Source organism: Carassius carassius, chromosome 28 (assembly GCF_963082965.1).
Source record: "Carassius carassius chromosome 28, fCarCar2.1, whole genome shotgun sequence".
Taxonomy (NCBI): Eukaryota; Metazoa; Chordata; class Actinopteri; order Cypriniformes; family Cyprinidae; genus Carassius; species Carassius carassius.
In genome coordinates this window covers 17,315,776-17,340,919 of record NC_081782.1, presented here as the reverse complement: position 1 = coordinate 17,340,919, position 25,144 = coordinate 17,315,776, and the positions used below count along the sequence as shown (strand labels likewise).

Below are 25,144 nucleotides of genomic sequence, written 5' to 3'. Positions count from 1 at the left end.
TTCTGATTTTTTTGCATCCTCAGATTCCAGATTTTCAAATAGTTGTATCTCAGCCAAATATTGTCCGATCCTAATAAACCTTCAGATAAATCTTCAGCTTTCAGATGATTTATAAATTTCAATTTAAAAAAAAATTGACACTTAAGACTGGTTTTGTGGTCCAGGGTCACAAATATGTTGTCAGGGGCAAGTATCAAGAGTGGTTTCTTTCGTGGTCATAGTTCATCATGATTTATTGACACTTTTGTCCAAAGCCATTACAAAATGAGGAAAAACAGAACAACCACATTAAAAACAACATTATAACATATAATAACCATATAAAGTCTAATGTATCATATTTGATACATACATTTCTAAAAACCTCCACTTCAGGTGGTGATTAATTTATCCTTTTTGCTGTTAAATCTTTGTTTATTTTTATAAAGCAAACATAAGAATAAACTGTATATTGTTAATATTTTAAGATGAAAACCTTCTGGACTGTAACGCCTCGAGTTTCCTTCATTATGCACTTTTTTATGTTTATGTTGAAATGTGAGCATCAGTAATGACAAACAGAACGTCATCATCATCAGTTTGCATTGCATTATATGATTTGCTCACCGTTATAAATCTGATACATAAGCATTTTTTCTAAGTAGTTTGCTATCTTTTTAAAAATCATTTTGATTTACATTACAAACTATCAGAACGTTATCTTACCTTTTAGCCATTTAAATATCTGCAGCTGCACCAAATTGCATATTTTTTACTCCGTTTTTAGCCTTTGAATAAAATGTTCTCACTATTATACTATATGAGCCATAAAAGTCTGACTTATCAAATATACAAAATGTTAAACACAAATGCAATTTTTTCTTTAGATTTTCTATTATATCTTGCTTAAAATTGAATTCAACAAATTATATATCTCGCCTAAAGACACTTTAACAATTAGATTATTATAACTATTAGTAATTATCTGTTATTCTATTGATCTGTTATTTATTCTATAATCTGTTATTTATATTTATTTCATGTCATGTCAAGCTAAACAGAGCTGAAAGTTCCTACTCTCTCCATGGTTGCATTTTTGACCACAAGAGAGCAGTACAACAGTTTCAAAGAGATTTGGGTTCGTTTATTTCATCTTTGACTGGCTCGCAGAGAAAATAGAGCTATTCCACAGCAGTACATGGATTAAACCGCACAATCAGATCTTGGGCCTTTAAAAGAATCGTTGTGCCGTTTTTTGTTACCTAAAAAGGACATGTAGGGCAACAGAAAGTTTGTGTCTTCGACTTCAAAGAAAACTTCTTAGAGATTGAACGGCAGTATTGTTACACTGAAGAAAAACTAAGCGTTTTACAAGGGGCTATTTGAAATTTGAAGCCTAACATCATTGTTAACAATCTAAAAAATATGCCGCAATCCTTAACACTCAAGCAATACGAATGGTGGGGGATCAACCTTAAGTTAGAGGACTACAGATTTCCTGTTTTATGGAGCAGGAAAAGTCGAGTACATGGGGTCACTGGTGGTTTTACCCATAATCACTTCCTTTTTCACATTCCAGATGCATTCCACTGTTCGATGTGAACCCACAACACACTGCATCGGATTAACTCGGAATGATCAACGAGAACATCACTGGCAATGGTTGTCCAAATGTGACATATATTAACAATGCGAAAAGCCTGTTTCTGGGATTTGCGCTAAATGCTCTCTTGTAAAGATTGCGGATTGATAAAGATCAGCGAAAGCTGTCCATCAGCAGAAGCAGATACAGAGAGAAATGGAGTCTGTCAGTGTAACCCTTCCAAGCTTTTAGATATGAAAAGATTACATCTCTCAGGCTGTCTGCCTGTCTATGGTAAGCCCTACATCATCTTTTGTGGAGCAGCTAACCTTGTGTAAACTGTTCTTCAACCCCGGCGGCCCTATGGCGCGCACACAGTCCCTCGCCGCCTCCAGCGCTGAGCTCACCGTGTGGAGACAAAGGGTCAGCCTGTGGCTGCCTCCAGCTGCTAGCGTGATAAGGGACAGTGTGTTTACCAAATTGCAGCAGCCTTACAACGTTAGTTTATTCTGCCTATTGTGGGCCTGTAGCATTCCACAAGCATTAGCCATCTGCTCATGCAAGCAGAGTCTGATTGGCTAGCTCAATATGAACGGCCCGTGCTGATTGGTTATCTGAGAGCTCCGATCTGAACCAAACAGTGTTCTAGCTGTGCGCTGCACCAGACATTAGGTTCAAATAATTGCACGTTGGAAATAAATAAAAGCCATCAGTGAAAGAATGTGTCTCGTTGCCAAGCTCTGATTGGGTATTGCATCACTGATTAAAGGATTATTCTCGGTTAACTACAAATTATGGTCTATCGACAGTATGTTGGTTTATAAAAACAAAGAAAACATTGGTGGAAAATCCTTTAAAGAAATGTTCTGGTTTAAACCAAGTTAGGTTAAACCCAAACATAAATCATAAAATAAAATATTAAATTAAATGTATATACACTTCTGTCTAAAAGTATGTTGTTATTTTATTATTGAATAAAACAAAACAAAAACTACTGTTTTGAGAAAATATATATTTTTGCAAAATTGATAATGTCTTAACCTATAATAAAGACGCAAAGCTAAGCAAAACAAAAAATGAAAACAGCAACTCAAACAGACACACACACACACACAGGAAATAATTTTGGCCCCCAGTTTGATAAACAAAAAAACATAAACAACATTTAAAATAATGAACCTCCCACAAAAATCTGGCCAAAGGCATTGTGCCAGGATGAACATTTATACACGTGTTGCAAAAGTATCACCACAAGACTTAAACTTTAAAGTGATAACATGAGATCGGTGTGATATAATTGCATATTACAATTGTCTGTCTAATGTTATAATTTGTATAATAATATGCATCAATTAAAAATACAATAAAACAGACAATAACCAAACCGAAAAAGGCAAGACAAAACAGAAGAAATACAACACAACAAAGCAAACAAAAACAACATAAAAAAGCCAAAACACAACAAATCAAACATGAAAAACAAAACAAGAGACCACAAAAAACACAAAGCAAAGACAAAACACAACACAACAAAAAAAGCAACATGAACAAAGACTACATAACACTACAACAAAACAAGACAAAACACAACAGATCAAACAAAAAACTAAACCAAAGACCAAACAAAATGCATGCAAGACAAAAACAACCAAAAATAAAACAAAACCCAGCACAAGAAAAGCAGAACAACACAAAACAAACAAAACGACAACAGCAAAACGAACAGAAAACTAAAATAGTAGAGTAAGGAACCAAATTGGGCACTTTTAGAATTGTAAATGTCAGATGTTGGTAAATGAGTAGTGTGTAGTGGTTAAACATGCACAGCTTAATAACATGTGCATGGAATGCCTGCTCAAACCTCAAGCCAAGTGCCATCCTGAGGATCTGCAATTTCAGTGTGTGCCACACACACACACACACACACACACACACACACACACACACACACACACACAAAGACTGAACGGTGGCAAGAATACTAAATTGAGAAGGGAAAAGTAAAGAAAGGGGCTGCTAATCGTCTATTAATTACATCATGCTGTCACTCTCTACATGACTTCACATAAAGGTCACAAAGAGAAAACAGGAGATAAGAGTTATGAAAATGTTGGCTTTCCTCCCTCTTGGCATGCAGGCTTGAAAGACGTAGTGGAGATCAGGGAGATGAAAAAGAAGAATCGAGGGAGGGGGAAAGACAGAGAGAGGAGGGCACAGCTGTTTCGGCACCCTCTGGATTTGAGGCTTGTGCTACATGTGCTTGCCATTCAACTGCAGCTCTTTTTATTTACTGCATGTACATGTTGGTGATTGCAGGCCGCCCTCCCGAAGGATTGTTTTACACAAATATACAGAAACAGATGGCACACCACACTTGTGTGTAAAAGCAAGCAAACATTCTGATTGTTGTGGCAGAGAAGAAAAAAAACTTTTTCAAAATCTCACTCAATAAAACCTTGAAGAAATAGTCATTTTTTGACTCACTTTCAGTTTGTTGCAAACCTGTGTGTCCTTTTTATTTTCGAAAGGTTGAATTTTAAATAATGTACTGTTCACTCTTGATTTATGCGTTAGAATTAAGCGGCACTGAAGCTTTTAAGCTTCAGTGTTGAAGGAAATAGTAGTCTATATAATGTGTGCACTATAATTTAAGTCTTCTAAAGTGAACTGTTAGATTTATTTGACAGGCTTAAATATGACCGCATGATACTGAAGAAAAAGATTTTATGCAATAATGCAATTAGTAATTCAATATGCAATACGATAATCTAAAATAATTGTAAATTTTATTTAATCTTATTTCAATTCTGAAAATAATGTGACCAACAATTATTATCTATATTATCGCGCTAAATTGTTGGTAGCAGCTGCTAGTACTTTTGTTGACAATGTCTTGACCTACGTATATTAAAAACACAAAGCTAAGCAAAGCGAAAAAAACAATGCCAAGTAACAGTCACACGCAGGCTTTTCTTTGCTAACAAAGTGTGACTTTTCATAACATTCTGAAGAATTCATATCAAAATTATCAAACGGTGTTGCAAAATGAATAGCACAATTTGTACATTAGCAATATTTCAAAATAAACTGCACAAGCTTAGACTTAAATTTAAGTTGTTATTCACTGATCATCTTCATATCCAGTGAACCGCTGCAGATCGAGTCAGTTTGATTCATGAATGAATCATTCAGACCGGAAATTGTTGGGCAACCTTCACCTAATTGTCTGATTACATACATAAATGGACAAACATACCTCTCCAGCGACAAAAAAGAGCAGTGGCGTCTCCTCCTCCTTTGCCTTGTATTTGGCCATGATCTTCTCTGCGATTGGCTGGATGAGCTCCTTGGCCGGCTCCAGCTCTCCCTCTTCCTCAGCATCTAAATGAGAGGTTCAAAACAGTGAAATAAGAGAGGAAGACGATGTAAGAGCATAGTAATTAGAAAAGGGAGGTGAAGCTTCAATGATCCTCTGCAATGAGCTCACCTACGAACAGAACCAGGCAGGGCCCTTCATGCAGCTGCACGGCGTTGGATTCGCTGAGCTCCAGCACGGGTCGCGGGTGCCACGGGAAGAGCCGACAGTCAGGGTCATTGAGGATCTCCACCCGCCCCTGTCGCGTGATCATGTGACCCTCTGTGTCTAGTAAAATCAGTGTAGGGATACCTGGAAAAGGTTAAACGACAATATTCTTTATACTTCTTTAATGTCAAGATATGATTCAATAGTGCATCAAGCAAAAAATACTTAATTTAATACGTCACACATTTATTAAACATCAAATAGGTAATAATTGTCTGTAATTTAGTGTATTTACAGGATTCAAGCCTACAATGTTAAATCTAATCACATCAAATGTATTAATATATATACATTGCCATTCAAAATATCTAAAGTAATGATTATATTTTTCAGCAAAGATACATTAAGTTGATCAAAAGTGACCATATAGACACTTGTAATGTTACAAAAGAAATCCAATTCAAATAAATACAGCAAATTAGCATAATCGAATGACTTCTAAAGCATCATGTGACTGTGAAGACTGGATGAATGATACTGAAAACTCAGCACTGCATCGTAGGAATAAATTACATAATATTTCACATAATATTTAATATTTCACAATATTACTGTTTTTACAGTATTTGTTATTAAATAAATTAAGCCTTTACTTTAATTTGTTTACATTAATATTCTTTAAAAAAAACAGTAGCGTACTATCGTTTTTGTTAGTTCATTATGAGTAGTGTTAACATACTACTTTTAAAAATTAACTGTCAGACTTATAGTTAAATTAACAATAATTTACAATTGTGTTAAACTTCTTGTTAAATGTTCATAATGAGTTCCTGTATTTATGCTTTAATGCTTGAATGTTTTTGACATGCTTTAACATGTTTAAAGGTACTGTAAGTGGAGCTGAGCTGTGGTCCTCCACACCTCAAGCACACAAAGGCTCAGTCAGGCGGCCTGTGGTCACAGCGATCTCTCCGTACGGCCGTCATCTCTCAAACGCTCTTTGAGATAGAAATCTGACTGCAGTATTAGTGGCCTTATCAGACTCACACAGCGACTCCAGGCTGGAGGTGGAGGAACGGCGGAGTCAGTATCAACTCATCCAAGATGAATTCCACACATTCCAGACCGGATAGGCATGAAGCCAGTACTTTCCCTCTCAATGCATCCATTCCCATTGGAGAAGAGACCACAGCAAAACCAGAGACTTTTTTGACTCTTAAAGGGGTCATATGATACCTGGCCCAGAGTTTTTGGGCAAAATGGCAGCTAATTACGGCAGAAAGATTTATATTACAGATCTAAATTCCATCATTATTTATTAGCCCACATGCCATTCAAAGCACGAAGAAAGAATGTCTTCATAATGTGTTTTTTGTCCATACAGTGAAAGTCGATGTTGGTCCAGTGTTGTTTTGGACCCTACTGACTTCCATTATATGTATAGAAACAGTTAAAATACTCTTCAGAATGCTTCTTTTGTTTTGTTTTCAGAATAGATTTTTTTCTCTTGAGCGAGAGCGAGAGGTGGGGAACAGTAACAGTAAAGTAAACTTGATTAGAAGCCTACATTCCTGAGGTCCTACAGCTCAGTTTGCAGTTCTTGGCAGGGTCAGCTGTATGACATCCAACCACAAACTGTTACAGCAAACAAACGCACTTCCACCTGAGCCGGAATTAAAAGTCCACAGGCGTACCTTGGATTCCATAGAGTCTGTTGAGTCGTGAGCGTCTGGCCTCGTCTGTGTACGGCACCGCCAACCACGGCATCTCGCTAAAATACTGCGTAAATGACTCCTCTGACCTACGTCACAAAACACAAGGTGTTTCAATCTTCATCGTGTGTTTAAAGTGTCCTCCAACTTTAAAATATTCAAACAACTATAGGAAATAATCAACAAGGATGTACAATTTTATGTGCGTAAGTTAAGAATGCACAATATATTGTGTTAATGGCCAATATTAGAGATTTGAATTTATTGCTATCAGTTGATATCGTATATATATCTGTATAAAGACAGATACTGGATATTTAATTTATGCTCATATTCCCTATTTTTCGCCATTGCAATTTTCCAAACCTCACTTTAAGTTAATCTCGAAATACACTTTATTCATAATTTAATAACACACACAGTTACATCCAATTCCATGCTGTACATTTTAATATTAATACACACTGAATATCTGGAATTCAAATGAAAACCTGGAAATACGTAGAATGTTTTAGGCGTTGGAAGAAATGGAATGTGTGTGTGTGTGTGTAAATGCGTATGAAATATAATTTGTAATTAGTGTTTTTTTTTTTATCGAGACAAAACAGTGTTGCTATAATTTTACTGTACTGTACTTTTTGTAAATGCTTGTAATTTTCATTTTGGCGATTTATCGGTTATCATAACATGAAAATCCCAAAGATCAGTATTTTAATAATTAGTGCATCCCTAGTGAAAATATATATATAAATTGTACAAAGTCTGAGACAACACCAAATTTTTGGGACGCAAAATTTACATTTATACCGGGAAATAAATTTTTTAATGAAAAATAGAAATGTAAAGACACTTAATGCACTGAAATTGTTGTGTGTGTGTGTGTGTGTGTGTGTCTGTAGCCTATATGTTACGCACATGCGCACACACACACACACACACACGCGCACACACACACACACACACACACGCGCACACACACACACACAAACACACATGTGTGCATGTTTCTTACCTATCAGCACTGACAAACACAATCTCAAATTTGTGGCCTGATTCTTTCACTTTCCGATACGATTCCACCAAGACTCGGGTTAGACTGCGACAAGGAGGGCACTGTGTAAGAAAACACACACATAAACACATACATAAGTTATGGCGAGATCTCCTGAAGGGTTTCTGATAATAAACAGCACTTAAAAGCCTTGTGAGCGCCCAGAGCACTTAATATTACTCTCCCTGCAGTTCAACACTCCTTCAAGAAAAAAAAACTAAACAAAACAAAAGTGACTAGGGCCTGGAAGAGCTTTTAAACACTCCCTGTCTTTTATGGCTTGGAGGCATTTTGTGCTGCATGTTTTTCTCTTTTCATAAGAGTGCTACATACTGCCTGACATACTTCACTCAGCTCTCAGAGCTCTCCAGCCCTGCGTAGACTTCGACTACCGGCAGGCCCACACTGAACGACAGCTCAGCAGATTTACACACAACTCAAACGCCTGTCATTCACAAAGTTTAAACATCCTCCGGCCCTTCTGCCTTTCTCTATCAAATATTTAGGTGGATCTGATTAACGCTTCCAGCTACTAGTATGCTGTAGTACTCATTTACCATATTTTAATCCTTTCCACAGATTTTAAACCTCTTCACTGTCACTTCTAATCAAATTAATGCATCCTTGCTGAAAAAACTATATCTTACTGACATATACGGTTTACCGTTTTATGAATGTAACAGCAGTTATTTGTAGAGTAATGATTAAATACAATGTAATTCAATAGTAAAAGTAACTGTGATTGATAGTAAAATAACAAAAAATGTATAATTTGATAGAATTTACCAGCACCACATGAATCACAAACTGAAATGTGCAGTGAATTTATAAATGTTTCAGAAGGCTACAACCAAAAATGTTGACCTTTCAAAGATGACGAAAAGTATGGATCAGCCAAATGTGGCATTAAAAGGAAAGCTTACCCAAATAATGAAAACTGCGTCATCATTTACTCACTTTTATGTTGTTACAAGCCCTTATTCTTTTTATTTTACTGTAGTATGAAACATAAAAGCAGATATTCTGAAGCCGGTGGGAACTGAAACCTTTTGGCTATTATCATGCTTCTTTTATGTTCCACAGTAGTTAGAAACATGAGGTTTGGAACGACAATGACAGAATTTCATTTTTTTTGGTAAACTATCCCTTTCAGTTATTCATATTCATGAGCCAGCCAATCAGACTTTGTAGACTATTTTAGTCTGTATAAAAAAATAAATAAAATAATAATAATAATTCAATCCAGTTTAGCAAACTCTCCCTCTGTTTCCTAGAGGTTATTTGAGGTCATTTAAAAAAAAAGAAAAAAAGGGAGGCATTAGTATATCTATGAAAACAATACATCAAGGCACAAGTAGTCTTATAAAGTCACTTTAAAAGAGGTTCACTTTACGCTGGTTATGAACAAGGAATGTGGTGCTGGAATAATAAACTGAAATATATAGCCTGGTTTTGTGGCTCATCTTCACAATTTGTCTGGGTTTGGAAAAGGGGGGAACTGGAAAAACAAGCTCCCGCTACTGTGGCTGCAGCTCTGTGGACTGGCACAAGCAGTGCCCGTGTTCGCTGTCAGTCCGGAGACCATTCCTCTGTGAATGTGAATGAGTGCGTCACGTACTGTCCTGAGTGTTACGAGTGACTTTTATAGTGGGAAATAAAAGGCTTTCTGTGGAAAAGGTTTCAGATGGTGGGAAACCCAAGAGCAGTGGTCTCTAACCCTGCTCCTGGAGAGATACCATCCTACAGATTTCAGCTTCAACTCCATTCAAACACACCTGAACCAGCATAATCAAGGTGTTCAGGGCTACTTGATAATTAGACAGGTGTGTTGGAGCAGGGTTTGTTATATATGTACACACACATATATGTACACACACACACATATATATATATATATATATATATATATATATATATATATATTTTTTTTTTTTTTGGAACCTGGCCATATATATATTTGCAATATATTTATAATGATATTCTTAGGAAAACATAAGTATTTAACAAAAATACTTGTTTATCATACGAGATCTGCTTGTAAAGGTTAAATCAACCATTGTCTCCAAAGTACAGCTAGGTTAGAAACACTAGCACAGAGCACTCACCCAGTGTGCAGAGAAGTAAACCCCCACATAGGATCCCTCCAGGGCACTGCTGTCTGTCGTCTGTCGGTTGTTCCTGAGCAAGGGCCCGGCCACCACCTCCGCAAAGGGCTTCGGCCCCCAGGGGAACTCCAGGCCTGCAGGACGGGTGAGAGCAGAGCAGAGGCAAGACTCCCGATTACTGTCACACAATCCTCCTTTCACTGCCAGCACAGCACATGCATATGTCATTCATGTATTTATAATACACACAAGACTCTCCTCTGGATCTTGACGGCTCATGGATTTCAAACGCGGCACAGAGGTGAAGGGAGATGATGCAAATATCAGGTCTGTGAGATGGAAGCTACATTTCCCATTACTGCACCAGAAATTTGAGATGGGGCGCTCGTTCTCCATTTCTCCTAAATATTACATAACTAATTTAAAATGTATACCATCATTAGCAACCACATAAGTCATTCAATAGAACTCCGATTCATGACTGAATCAATCAGATTCCTATATTAATCAGTCTGATTTGTAAACAGGATCTCTTCACTGAACAAAACTGAAATGGTCATAATTACAATCAGAATGATTCATTCACTTGTTTGGTTCATTCAACTCACTGAATCAATCACTAAGAATTATGAATAAATCAGTCTTATTTGCATACAGGACCAATTTGTTTACTGAACCAATCATAATGATGAAACTCAGTTAGTGATTAATTTAATGATCTAGTTCTTGAGTTCAACTCAATGAATCAATCACTCAGATTCCTAAACAAATCAGTTTGATTTGCAAATAGGACAAATTTGTTTTATGAAAAGAACTGGAATGATCACGGTTTAGATTAGAACGGTCAGTGAATGATTCATTTACTGATCTGGTTCTCAAATTCAACTCATTGAATCAATCACTCAGATTCATTAAATAATCAGTTTTATTGGCAAACACCACTAATCTGTTTTCTGAAATGAAACAGAATGACCAGAATTCAGATGAGGATAGTCAAAATCAGAACAAAATTGACTGATCTGGTTTTAAGAGTTCAACTCACTGAATAAACATACACTCATTAATAACACAATCGAACAATAGATTAACAATCACTCTGTTAACTGAAAAGAAGCAGAATGATCAGAATTTGGATCAGAATGATCCAGTGAATAATTCATTTACTGATCTGTTTCTATAGTTCAATTCATGAATAAGTTTATGTAAATAAAGACCATGTTTCACGGGGGAAAAAAATGCATCCAGTTGTAGTGATTCTTGAGTTAACCGTTTGGTAGCGGGATGTTTATCAGAGAATTATGACTTAAATGTTGGCCTGTTTGTCAAACAAATCTATTCGATCTAAATCTAAGTTGTGTGGACCACTTTTATGTTGCTTTTCCATGTTTTTTTCATCATCCTGGAGCTTAACAACAATAAAAATTTCTTTATTCTTTGTTACAGGCTTTATTAGTCAGAAAGAACAAAAGCACTTGGCTGTTGCTCCGCTTTGAAACTCCCACACATTTAGCCGGGGCCTTTTGTTATATCAAGGGCCCCTTCCAACCCTCTGCCCTCTGAACCGCTACTGTGCACGTTCACATACTCACACTGTACAAACACACCGGATATTCCCCGTCCACACATGCTTTCATACAAAAGCTCTTGACTATGTCATCACACAGAAAGCTGCATGCCGGTGTTTGAGAACGACATGGAGTTCATTTTTCACTCTTACTGCTGATAAGTGCTGGAGCCGAGGCTCATTAAACCGAGGAGGTGAATCTGTCATGTTGATCACCTGACAAATTCCACCATAAGAATGTTTTTACAGAAACACAGTGGCTCCCTGCCTTTCCAGGCAAATGAAATGCCTTTCTTTCACCTGCAGAAAGTTGCATGACACCACTCGAGCTGAGGGCTATCAAACGCTTGGAGCTCTTCAAATATTGTAACCACACAGACAGGTGAAGAGCAGTGAAGGACAACCATGTACCATGGTGCCAAGTCAAGTATGCAATCTGAGTTCCTGAGCATGTGAATGTCAAGTTAAAGCGACAGTTCACCTCCAAACAAATGATTTTCTCACTGGCATGTTTTCCCCAACCTGTACAGCTTTCTTCTGTGGAACACAAACATAGCAGTTTTGGAAAATGTTTCCAAAGGTTGTGTCCAACATGTGGGCTAGTAAAGTTATTTATATAGTCAACTCCGACTCAAGAATCAATCATTTAGATATTTATTAAAAAAGATCTGGCTCATATGAAATGAATCAAACTCACTAAATCAACGATCCAGTCATAAAATTTTGGTCTGTTCGGAAGATTTGGAATATATAGTTTATGGACCATAAAAGCAGTCCATACAACTTGTGCACTATATTTTTCTAAAGACATCAAATAGTTTCAAGTTATTAAACTGTAAATTTAACTACTACTGTGTCCTTGAAATTATTCAAGAACTAATCAGTCAGATTCACAAACAAATCTTTTAAGTGAACCTGACCAATCGAAATCAAAACAAAACAAATAAACTGCTGAAGACACAACAACGACAGATGCCTGCACTGACACACGTTACGAGATAAATACAACTGTAGTTTAAATGAGTACATAGTAGCGTTGTCAAACAATTAATCGTGATTAATCACATCCAAAATAAAAGTTTTTGTTTAGGCTACATAATATGTGTGGGAACGGTGTATATTTATTGTGTATACATAAATACACACATACAGAATATATACATATAAATACATGCAAATATTTCCAAAACATATACTGTAGAGTGTGTATTTATATATGCATAAATATACACAGTACACACACATATATTACATAATCAAAAACCTTTATTTTGGATGCGATTAATCGCGATTAATCGTTTGATAACAATAGTACAAACACATTTTATCATCATAGCATCCGGAGAGAAATAGTGCAGGAACTCGAAATAAATGAAACTTTCTATATGTCGACCGTCTACGTATAAACACAACATTTTTCCCTGTATGCTTGAATCATACTTTCGCGCCAAAACTTGAGTATACTTTTGGGTTTAAGTTTATATAGCACACAAGTTGTATGGACATTTTTAAGGTGCACTTTTAATGTTTTGTGTCATTTCTGGAGATTAAAGTATAAACCACAGAGCTCCGTGAAGAGTCTTCAAATAATTCTCCATTCACATTTAACAAGGGCTTGGAACAACATATGAAAAGCAACCGAGTATTCATTTTTGGGTGAACTTTCCTCTGAACCCCTGTAAAGAATGAGTGGGTGAAAAATAAAGCCTGGTACTCACCTTTTGGATCATCTCGAACTACAAGCAAGCCGTTCCGACACACCACCTTCCCCGTGGCAGCGTCGATGAACACCAGAGAAGGAATACTAGTCACCTTGTACTTGTTCCAAAGCTTCATCTACACAAAAAGAAAACACACACATTGACTGAGATGAGAGACTGGAAATCTAAAGATATTAAAAAAGGAATATGAGTATTAGGAATGTTTGTGGTGAAGAGAGAGATGATGATTCATCTCGGATCATTCCTCTATTTCCAGAGCTATTTTGGCTTTTTAGAGATACAATCGATACTTTCCCATCTTTAAACGGTCCACGTGAGGCTTAAAAATAGGCTACGAAACAAGCGACTGAGTTTAAACGTCTTCCTCTCGCTCTGAAGTATAAAGAGACTCAGAAATGTGGCGAGTTGAATTAAGTGCTATCTGCAGCTGAAGCGAGCCGGCGAAGAATTAGCTAAGGGCCAGAATCAAACATCTACAGGGCTGATTCAACTTTAAAGAGACTGGCATCTGAGGAAATTCGAGGGGAGCGCTTTTTCTTTCTGTAGTCTCAGTGAAAGCGTGGTACACGGGGCTAAAAAGCCAGCGATTAAACCTCGCTCGCGTAGTCTCGCGGCTCTGGGCGCTCCTGCTGTTTTCATCCTTTGCTGGTGAGAACACACCTGGTAAATTATTCAGGACGTGGACTTGCGAAGGTCTAATAGATGAAAGACGTCTATGAAAGTAAACTACAGTAACTGCAGCAGACTGACGCGAAACATGTAGCGCTTGAAACGCAGGTGCCACGGACATGAATGATTTATCAAAATGCTAGACACGCATGCAAACACTAGGACTGTTAGAAAATGTAATTCTCAAATTAACTACATGATATGCTAAAAGCATTTATGAAATTAAATAATTTAGCCTGATAACCCCTTGAAAAAAAGAGAATACTACTGTTGTACCTGTTGGCCAAATTCTTTATCTTAGCTGATGAAATGTTTTCACAGGAGGAGAGTTTAGATGTGAACAGGCAGTCAAAGAGTGTTACTCTGTTTCTCTAAGCCTGAAGGATTGTGTCCAGACAATCGTTCCAACACAAACCTGCAATACTGCCATAGACAACAGCGCTCAATCACTGGCTCGTCTGCACCCAAATCTCTCACTCCGGCCTGAAGCGTACACGGCCTATGCTGCAAAAACAGCGAGGCTAAAGGGCACTAACTGTGTACATCTCAAGTATCAACACTGCTGCTTAACCTTACACACACCTCTGAATCTGACAGAGCTGTGAGTTCGGGCGAGAGGAGCCATGAGGGGAACAAAGCTCGCCTGCAGGCTGAGAGACAGCTGTACGAGTGCTTGGGTGAGGGAGATGGGTAATATGAAATGAAAGTCAGCTCCATGATCAGCCATGTCAACGGCTGCCCATCAGTTCAGTGAGGCTACAAAAACCTCACAGCCTGAACCTGATGAAAACAGCCAATTAAGGAAAGACATGGACCGTGATGAATGCTGATGTGATGTTTTAAAGGTCAAAGACTTTCTTTAAATATGGGCAATAAGCCAGTATGTTTTGAAGAGGAAAAAGATGATGCTTTAATAAAATAAAATATAAAATAACATAAAAAAATAAAACCAAAAGTAAAAAATAAAGAATACAAATAATTAAAATAAACAAAATAAATACACAAAATAAAAAAACAAAAGATAAAATTGAAAAACTAAATGCACAAAATAAAACCAATTTATAAAACTGTTTGTTTAAAAAATAAAACAATAAAATATATAAAAATTAAATAACAAAATATAATATTATAATTTAAAACAAAACAAAAAGAATACACAAAATAGAATAAAAATATAAAAAGAATATACAATAAATATACATTAAAACAAAATGTTTATTTAAATAAAAATTTAATAAAAAATAAATGAAATAATTATTTTTAATTAAAGCCATAGATCATGACAGATATTTATTAGTAACACCAGCCCAGCAGTTGTTTGTAACAGACACATAAACAAAATACACATTCTGCTGTATTATTGAAGGTAATATTTTTAAGTAAGATTGTACAGATTTATACAGTCACACTTGTGCATTTCCATACATCTTCACTGCATTTCTCCCGAGTAACATTTCCTTTCTGTGTGCACCTATATTAGCACAAAAAAAAAAAAAAAAATCATAGAATCACCTATACATTGCAGCATGAAAAGAAGCACAGCGCAAGGAAATACTGAAAATGAGCTAAGAAACCAAAAGGCATTCAGCTCACACTAGCAAACGACGACTTGAAGCATTTACGACGTCTATAGACAGCATTTGGTTCTGTTTCATAGCGGCACAGCCTGGCAAACCGAGATCAAGCTAGAGAGCATCTCAATTCACCTGATTAGCATAATCCTGCAGGGGATGATGGTCCAGAATCACAGCGGCTGCATCCCCTGCATTCATCAGTCACCATTACCCTTCTCGAAATAATGATGATTTATGGCAAATTACTAACAATTTCCTTTTATTTTGCACTGGTGCAATTCAAGTTTCCATTGCAAGTGATGCGTAAAGAATCAAGCCATTGTTCTCATGGCATTGTGATGATAAGCTGTCGGAGAACACGTTTCCGTCATTTAAAAATCTCAGGTAGTCGTTTATTTGCTTGTTATTAATTTTTTGCATTTGTATGTAATGGCAACATTAACACAGACTCTCCGGAGGGCTGCAGACTCATTTGGAAACCTCCGAGCTGTGTTACTGCTGCACGCATGATGAAATACAGGAGATTTCATTTCACAGCAGTAACAATAATGGCCTCAGAGACGTGCCATTGGCAAAAACAACAAACATTAAGGACAGCCGTCATTAATAACCTTCGTCTACGGCCGTTCGTGTTGTTTCTCTGCTTTACTCAGAGCAAGGCCTTCAATGTGCCAATACTCCCTGCTGTGACCATTTAACAACCACAGTGGACATTAACTATACATTACATTCACTCAAACAAAACACGGGCTGAGCACAGGCAATTTGTTCAACCACAAATGGATCAAACATGCTTGAGTAGTAATGAAAGCAGCTCTCTCTTCTTTGAGAAAGTGAGTGTGAACAGATGAAAAGGGAAATAATTATATATTGAAGAAAATAAAGCATATTTTTAGAACCATTAAGGGTTTTTTTGAATGGTGAAATAATTATGATAGCTAAGCACAGGCCCCATTAGCCTACGAAATATGAAACGGTGGATGCACAATTTGTTAATAAGACTCTCAGTAATTATGCAAAAATACTGCTTTGTGTATGTTGGGTATTGCCCCAGAAAATGTGCATATGCATCAAGAAAAAAGGATGTTATGGTGCCGTCTAGCTATGATTTGTGGATGTTATTCTGAGACATTGGAAGTCAGACGAATGGGTGGAACTTATGTTAAATATGTGATTATGTTGAACGTGTGATATTTTCAGGACCTCATCATCTGTTTATTAAAATATAGGGTCTTGCTGAGAAAAAACAAGAAATACTCAACTCAATATCCTGCAATGTCGCAAAAAATTTTTTTTAAGCCAACTGTGTATTCAGTTATGTGTATTCAATATGTGTGCTTGTGTGTTTATGTTTACACACACACACACACACACGTATAAGGGCTGTCAGTTGATTCAAATATTTAATCGCGATTAATCATGTTTGTCATGAGTTAACTCAGGATTAATCACAACTTAATCTGACATTTTTATCTGTTCTAAATGTACCTTAAATGAAAACTTTAAAGTTTCTATTACTCTAATCAACATGGGCATGGACAAATATGGATGCTTTATGCAAATATACTGTATGTTTATTATTAAACAGTACTCAATAGAGCATGAAGACTAGGCATGTTTCAAAAGGTCATAGATGTTTTACAAAGAACTTGATCATGTCTATTAGACACATGAAAAAAGAACAAATACTAGGTTCCCATTAGTTCGCTTTCACTGCATGGAGCAATTTACTTAAACAAGCCTGTTTACATTATTCGCACGACAGGGCAGCTCGCTTCTTCTGAACATGCAAAATTTACATTTAATATTCATTGTTACATTCATTTGCCTCTGTGACATACTGTATTTTGATGCATCTAAATTCTCAATAAAACTGTTTTTATTAATATATTTTACTGTTTTTACTGTACCGAATGAATATGAAATAGTAACTGAAATAGGGCTGTGCGATTAATCGAAATCGAAATAAAAATCGCGATTTGAGTGTGCGCGATTTCTAAATCGCTTTATAGCACGATTTTCCGCGGCCCTGACCTCCCGCAGTATGTTATCTGAACCAATCAGGATGCAGCGCGCCTAAGTGGAGCGCGAGAACAGAGCAGACTGGGCATATGCCTAACTCCAGGTTCACACACTCTGTCTGTGGTGTGTAGCCTTTTTTTTTTTTTTCGAGCCCATGATAATGGAACAGGACGTTCACACTGCACGTGGTAAAAGATGAGAACAGAAAAGGTTATAAATAGAAAGGTGCAAAAAGATTTAATATCTTGCGCGTGAGCACAGAGAGAGTTGTGAGTGCACAGGACACAGGTTGAGTGAGAGGAGACACGTTGTAAGGCAGCATATATCTGATCCTTATACAGTCTATGATCTCAGCACGCGCATCTGGTTTTGTTAACAGAGCAAAGGAAATCTGCGTGCGAGTCATTGATGCACGGGTTGATCCAAAATGAGCGGGTGCCTGCGGTCGCCCGCGGTTACGAGTCATCCAAAAATATTTTTACTGATATTCGTGATAGTCGGTCGGGTCCTTTGAAATAAAAATGCCAATTAAACCTTTGTCATTTATATAGTACTGGACACATTTTTGAAATACATAGACCTACACCTTATTGGCTGAATAAGCTAAGAAGACATGGGGAGCAACGTCGCTGTTTTTGGTAAAACATGATTTTGACAACTTCATTAAGTTTTGTTTTATAGAAAACTATTTTTTTAAAGATTTTCCTTTTAGAGACCTTTTTGTATAAATGGTTTCTAAATTTTGATCAATATTTTATCAATCAGTTGCCCGTATTTAATAAATAAGAAGCAAATATATAGCCTAGCAGACAATGTAATCACTTGCATTGCATGTGAACTAAACTCAGCGTTTGCCTCAGATTTGAGAAATATAGGATATATATTACAGAAAGCTTGAAGTGTCTTCTTTTAAACGAAAATATTCAAACCAAAATAAATGGGCTACTCTCTGATGATGTAATCCATATGAAATGTGCATTTCTCTCTGGCACCAGTAATAAACACCAGTTTATTACTAAACAATAAAATTTTCGAACCAGCAGGCTGTTCTGGTTTGAGCGAGACCCCACGGAATGAGCGAGCGGATCAGGATATTCAGAAATGTGCTCTCCGCTCACGAGCTCTGATCGGAACAAACCCGAGCCTCAATGTCTGCTGACCTTGCAGAAACATACAAATAGACATAGCCAGACTAGACTATTTTAGTACAAACTATGAGCTTACTGACGATTTTTTATAATTCTTGACAAAATTATAATATATTAAGTATTGTTGTTGTTGCTTTTTTTTTTGCCTAGTTAGTTTTGCCTACGTTCCTATGGCCCAATGACGCTATGATGAGCATTTACTGCTTTTTAAAAATGCGGGTCAGGAAGCGGGTCGGGTACAATATTTTATTTTATTTTTTTGCGGTCCGAGTTGCGGGCGGGTTAGTTGAAAACGTCGGTCGGGTGCGGGTTATTAATACATTGAGCCGCGGATCACTGGTGAGAGTGGATAGATTCGCGCTCGCGCATTATTTTAATGTGCTTTCGCGTTACAATGCGCTCTTGTTGCTGCTTCTGAACCGCGTACACATAACTTACTGTATACGCACTGCAGATGGAGTACGTGTGACCCTTGGGCAATAAATATATTGGGCAAAACATATAACACCTGAGGCACCGCTACAGTGAGCTCTATTACCAATGCATGGCAAAAAAAAATTATAAAAAAAAGAAAAAAAAAATCCCTGAACACGGTTTTATTTTATTTTATTTTTTTCCATAGGTCTAGACATTTTGTTTGACATCTTTACTTAGTGATTATTTTGACTTATGTCTGTTCTAGAGACATTTGATAAAGCTCTCATTGGTTTTCTTTTGGAAATATGTTTAAAATTTATACTGAATGCATTTATGACTGTAAAGCAAGTCTGTGTGTGTCAAAATCGTGATTAAAATCGAAATCGCAAAATTGATAAAAAAATAATGGTAGGTTTTTTTTGTCCATATTGCACAGCCCTAAACTGAAACACAACCCATTAAAGGAACACTCCACTATAAAAAAAATAAAATAAATAGGCTACTTTTCCAACTCCCCTAGAGTTAAACGGTACATTTTACCGTTTTCCAATCCATTCAGCTGATCTCTGGGTCTGGCGTTAGCACATTTAGCTTAGTTTAGCATAGACCATTGAATCTGATTAGACCGTTAGCATCTCGCTCAAAAATGACCAAAGAGTTTCCATATTTTACCTATTTAAAACTTGACACTACTGTAGTTACATCATGTACTAAGGCGTACCATGGGTGTAGCAGGCGCAGTGATATTACGTAGCGCCTGAAAACTTTCCCCAGCTATTTTTTGTTTGTGTAGTTGCAGCAATAGCAGAATTGATGGGGATTACTTTCAGGCGTTGCATAATATCAGTGCACCTGTTGCACCCATGGTACGGCAGCTAAGTTCCCTGATTATTATGCCGGAATGAGAGTATAGTTCCTAGCCATATCCAAGATGTTAATCTGCACAAAAATCCTGATTTATAATAGACTCGTTGTCTGATGAAATCAAATAAGAAAGACAACAGCTGTGATTTCGGCTACACTTGCATGTGAAATTGGAGAAACAACATAATATCTGTTTTAACTGAAAGCACTCCTCTCTGCTGCTCGCTGAACAGAGCAGATGCAGATATAGGTTTGTGAGCACTGGGAAAGCGAGACCCTGTGCTTGAGCGGCAGTACCAGCGAGTCTCAGAATCTGAATAAGGTTTGCCCAAGAAGTCTCCAGATTTGTAGCTAGGCGCTTTTTGGGGAAAAAGTCGTTAAGTTGGCAGCGCTATGCATCTCCGGTTCTCCAACTACCTGGCTAGTACTACTACGACACGAGCCTACTTGATTTTTTTTTTGTCTTTTACATTTTCATCTCTAAAAATCTTAATATGTGCCACAGTATTTAGCTTTGACTATAGACAGGTAAACAAATAAAATTTATATTTTTCAGTGTTCAAGTATTGAATAATTAGATTTTTTATGGTTAATTCATCATAAGCTTCTTAACACACAAACCCAGTGCTGTTCTTACATTAAGCTCAATTTGAGAAACTCTGATGTAATGTAAACATGTGACATTGATGCTTGTACCAACATGACTGCGAGGCAGACTCTCGGGACAGTAAGTGCTATGGAGGGGTGCAGCTTTTCTCTATGGAGTGCCAATCTTGTGTCAATTGTTTTTCACTTCCTGTAGCTACCAAACTCCCTCTGTGGTCTCACACTGGGCTTCAACAGCAATGCACGTGACTCCTACACCAGAGTCCGGCTGAGCCCATTCAACTAGAAGATATTCCCGCAGTCATCGTCCTATTCACCTCCCGTTGTTAGATCTGTGACTCTGAGGGGATCCACTTTCATCAGAGGGCGAGAACAAGGGGCATGTGCCAAGTAGCATTACCACAGTTTCAGAAAACACCCAATACACAATGCGGGCAAGAAAAGAAACACATGTACAGTGATCATCTTGTCAACGAGTGAAAGACAACGCTTCAAAGGAAAAGGCATAGGCGTCTTTGGCAAACACTTAAAAGGATGCACTGGAGCACTACAGCGTCAGACAAAGCTTGCGCCGCGGATACCGTGACTGAGACGACACCGTACTGGTTTCATGGAATTCATAGATCGAGGACAAGAGTTGTCAAGTTTCTGGCAGGACTCCCATCCTTTAATCCTCTTATTAATAATCTGCCTCAAATAAAGCGATCACTAAGAAACACATCAGCTGCTAACCAGTGAAAATGAGCGGTCAATAATCACGCCATTTACAATACGATTTACTGCTGCTGTAACCTCAGAAAAAAGGCTATTAGCGGACTCCATTAAAGCTGATAATGTGTACCATCTAGAAGACCTTTTTAAGTGGAATCATAAGCCTCAGACCTAAAGATTAAAACTCCTACTTAAGTTACATCTATTGCAAATATCATTATCACCTAGTAACTACATTGGATGCATGTTAAGGCAAGCCCACTCTATAAAAGACTGTAGAGTAGATATCCTCTTTCATTGTTCTCCGGATCTGAATGTGTCCACAGGCCTACCAGAGAGGATCCTGCGGTCTCATCTAACAAATTAATCATACTTTCAGTGATTTTTATAGTAGAGCATGCCAGCAGAATCTCTGAAGAAATAAAATTATTGTAGTGCATGCCTGACGGTACCTGATTCTCTGTGCAAGTTATGTTCCCATATAAAGTGAAAAATTATATTATATTTAATGGAATAATGGTTCCATGTAATTTTACTGTAAAAGTGTTTAAAAAAAGAGCGATTACGTCGTTAAAATAGCAAAAGTGGATTTGGACACGCCCTGAGTACACCTGCGCCGTGCGCTTTACACTTTGCGTTTAGATCGTTATAATAGGGCCCTAATAGTCACGTTTCTTCGTATTTTTATTATTTAGATTTTTACGTATGTTAGTGTGTCACAATTTTTATTTGTCATTTAGTTTATATGCCACTATTCATGGAAAAGTAACTGTCATTCATATTTAATATGAATTTTATGAATACTAAAATAATTTATTATTTGTCATTTTAAAATATGAATAGATTTACCTCTTGCATTAGTTCAGAACGAAACAGATTTTAATAGTTATCAGTTAATGAAATAGAGTTATGAAATGTAAAATATATGAGTACTATAAATGCATTCCATAATGCCTAAAAAACCACTGTAAATTGAACCAAATTGTTTTTTTACAAAGCGTATCTTCCCATCTGAAGGGGACTGAGAGATATTTCCTCTGGCCTCAAACCTCTGCATGCGCAAAGTGAAATAACATGTTGCATTTCATTTAGCAAAGCAGTGTTACTCTGATGGCAGAAGATGAGTAAAATACGAGCCTGGACGGGGTCGGTTTCATACTTTGACAAGAGAGAGGGAGAAAGAAGCTTTGGAAAAGCATGTACATCTCACGTCTCACCCGAGCTTCCTCTCTGATGAGCAAAGCAGGCTTCACTCGCCGGCATTTACTTCATCACAAAAGCAGCAACGCCTTTATGACCTCCATCGTGAGGAACGAATCACAATTTTAGGAAACCGATTCCTCGCACACGGCCATTTTCCCCACCACCGCTTGTAAAACGCAGCGTGATATGGCTGCATCATATTTACAGGCTAAAATATTCATTGGCCCATCCATTAGCGGGTACAGCCATTGTACACGCCAACATGCCGGCTAAATTGCTTTTGGATAGAGGGGTTCGGTTGCCATGGAAACTGCCCAGTCAGGACATTTCAGAGTGGCAGGCACATTGTGGGATCTTGGGTAATAATTCAGTGATAAATTAATGCTTTAGTGAGGAAAACAGTTGCCAGAGTGTCACGAGGGAGTTTAGAAGACGGGAACAAAAAAAAAAAGAGAGAGAGATGCTCATTCATGCAGAGGGGAAAAAGTGAGATGGAGTGACACAGATGGAGATGGAGAGAAAAAGAAAGTGCAGGGTGTTCTTCCAGCTTTAATCCTGGCCGTACAAAAGCCATTTTCTGAAAGAAGGATTAATCCTGACTTGCGCTCTCAACGGCAGGGGTCTTTAGTGCAAGATTTTACTTAGTAAAGAATGCAGGCTAAAAGCAGGGGATTGTAGGAGCATAAAGAGCAAGGCTTAAAGCGATACGCAGCCTTGTCTAAGACAAATCCCGTTTGCTACTGGGCCTTGGAGGAACAGGGTTAGAAGTCAGGGCTGTGTGGGAGTGCTTTCTGTCCCCTGGGCCTTCGCCAGGCCAAAAAAAAAAATAATAATAGACGATCTAGCATTGAACTGAACACTGAGTTTTTTGGAAGGAGCATGCACAGAATTGTTGCCGTTTTTACATTAGGGTGAATTATTGGCAACTAAGTGTCATGATTCAAAACATTGCAATGAGCATGGCAATATATAAAAAATAAAAATTCTGTTATTATTTCTATCTGGTTATGCTTTATGTGCTGAAAAGCTACGTAATAAGTGGTATGACTGTGCATTATCCCATAAAATGTTCTTCTTGTTTGAACTTGTTCATTCGTTTTGGCTCAAAGCCATTTGCATAAACGCTTATTTCCTTGTGAAGGCTTTGCGTTTTCAGCTAATAAAAAATTATAACAAATTAATATTTCATGTCCACTTTTTATGCATCAAGTATCCATGTTATAAATGGGCTAAAGATGTAGTATATCACAAAATAAACAGAGATACAAGATCCAGATCACCCTGTCAAGAGTTTATTCTGAAATAAGCAGCTGGATATAAATTATCCCATATATAACTGATTTGCAACTGAAACCATTTGCAAATGAGCACTTTCATCATTCTGCTACAGATGTAGAAGATGCAGAAAATACGAATGCAGTCATCAATATGTCATCAATAGTAGTTCACTTGTGTAAACCAAGCCAGATTGTTTTCATACCGATTGTGAAATGTCCTAGAGTCCAGATGAACCATTCCCCAGTTTTTGAACAAATTTGGGTGCGGTTCCTTGGTGCTCACTCAAGTTCGTCTCTCAGCACTTTGAGACCTGAACAGTTTCTGGCAGCATAAACTGGCACAGCACCAACCGGACCAGGCAGAGACACCGTGGCAGTGGTCTGATCACAATGGCCCCACTCATAGCGAGAAGAGCTTCACTTAGAGCATGTTTTTCATAGCTCCTGCTTCCTGCCAAAAGTAATTCACATCACACCCTGCAGAAAGGGAAAGGCAATACTGTATGCTGAGGTGGGTGGCAAAGACCCACAGAAACAAGAGCTTAAGCCTCCTACACATTCATCCTCTTCAAAAACCGAGGAATCTGGAAGCTTCACAGAAGATGCCAAGTATGATACTTTAGGTTTATGAGGGGGCGGGATCATTCATTCCCTCCCCTCCTTTTGTCAGCCCATCCTGACCTTTCATTGAACACCCACTCGGTCACTCTGGGAGGAAGAACAGACAAAAGAATGAGAGAAGCAGCGATTATTCACTTAGGCATTGCTGCACTGCAAAGAATTCTTATCAGCGGCCCACAATGTGTAACCATTATTAAACCATATAAATTAAAATAAAAACTACCAAATTCTTTGAATACATGTGAGTGAACACGCCATAAAATAAATAAATAAAATAATTAGAAATATTTACATTTATTCATAGAGCTGACGCTTTTATCCTAAGTGACCTATCGATAAGCCCTGCCCCCCTTAGTTAGTGTTGCTCCCTCCCTCGGACAAACAAATGGAGTTGCTCACTGTCTTACAATGACAGCGGTCAGTGAAAACCTTTTGAGGTGTTTCTGATAAATTTGGGACACAGATGGACCTTCAATGGGACTTAAATATGCCATGGAGAGATATATAAAAGGATATTAAAATAAATAAGAAAAAATACAGATCACAGAGAATTGCTTATTTTGAGAATGTTACAGTCGTCATCGCAATGACAACATCTAAAGTGAGATTCAAATAAATTAACATTTAACCAGATTAATATGGAGAGAGGCACTCTCTCTTATAGACCTTCGTTTAGGTGTTTTTGGCTTTCACTAAGTTTCACTAAGCATGGGCTCACTAACTTATGCTGACATTAGATAGTTTTAGCCAGAGATACTTTGCTGAAGCACAAGATGAGATTAACGTTCTGCTTGA

At 37.4% G+C, this 25,144-nt stretch overlaps 1 protein-coding gene across 1 annotated transcript in view; it reads right to left on the bottom strand.

The window, feature by feature from the left end:
• Positions 1-25,144, bottom strand: part of nxn (nucleoredoxin) — a 78,207-nt gene that overhangs the window by 1,845 nt on the left and 51,218 nt on the right. The window contains exons 2-7 of the mRNA XM_059514698.1: positions 13,235-13,352; positions 9,953-10,086; positions 7,809-7,909; positions 6,779-6,885; positions 5,049-5,228; positions 4,818-4,942 (exon numbers count right to left, since the gene is read on the bottom strand). Of these exons, the coding sequence (XP_059370681.1) occupies positions 4,818-4,942; positions 5,049-5,228; positions 6,779-6,885; positions 7,809-7,909; positions 9,953-10,086; positions 13,235-13,352 (765 nt within the window). The remainder of the gene's footprint in view (positions 1-4,817; positions 4,943-5,048; positions 5,229-6,778; positions 6,886-7,808; positions 7,910-9,952; positions 10,087-13,234; positions 13,353-25,144) is intronic.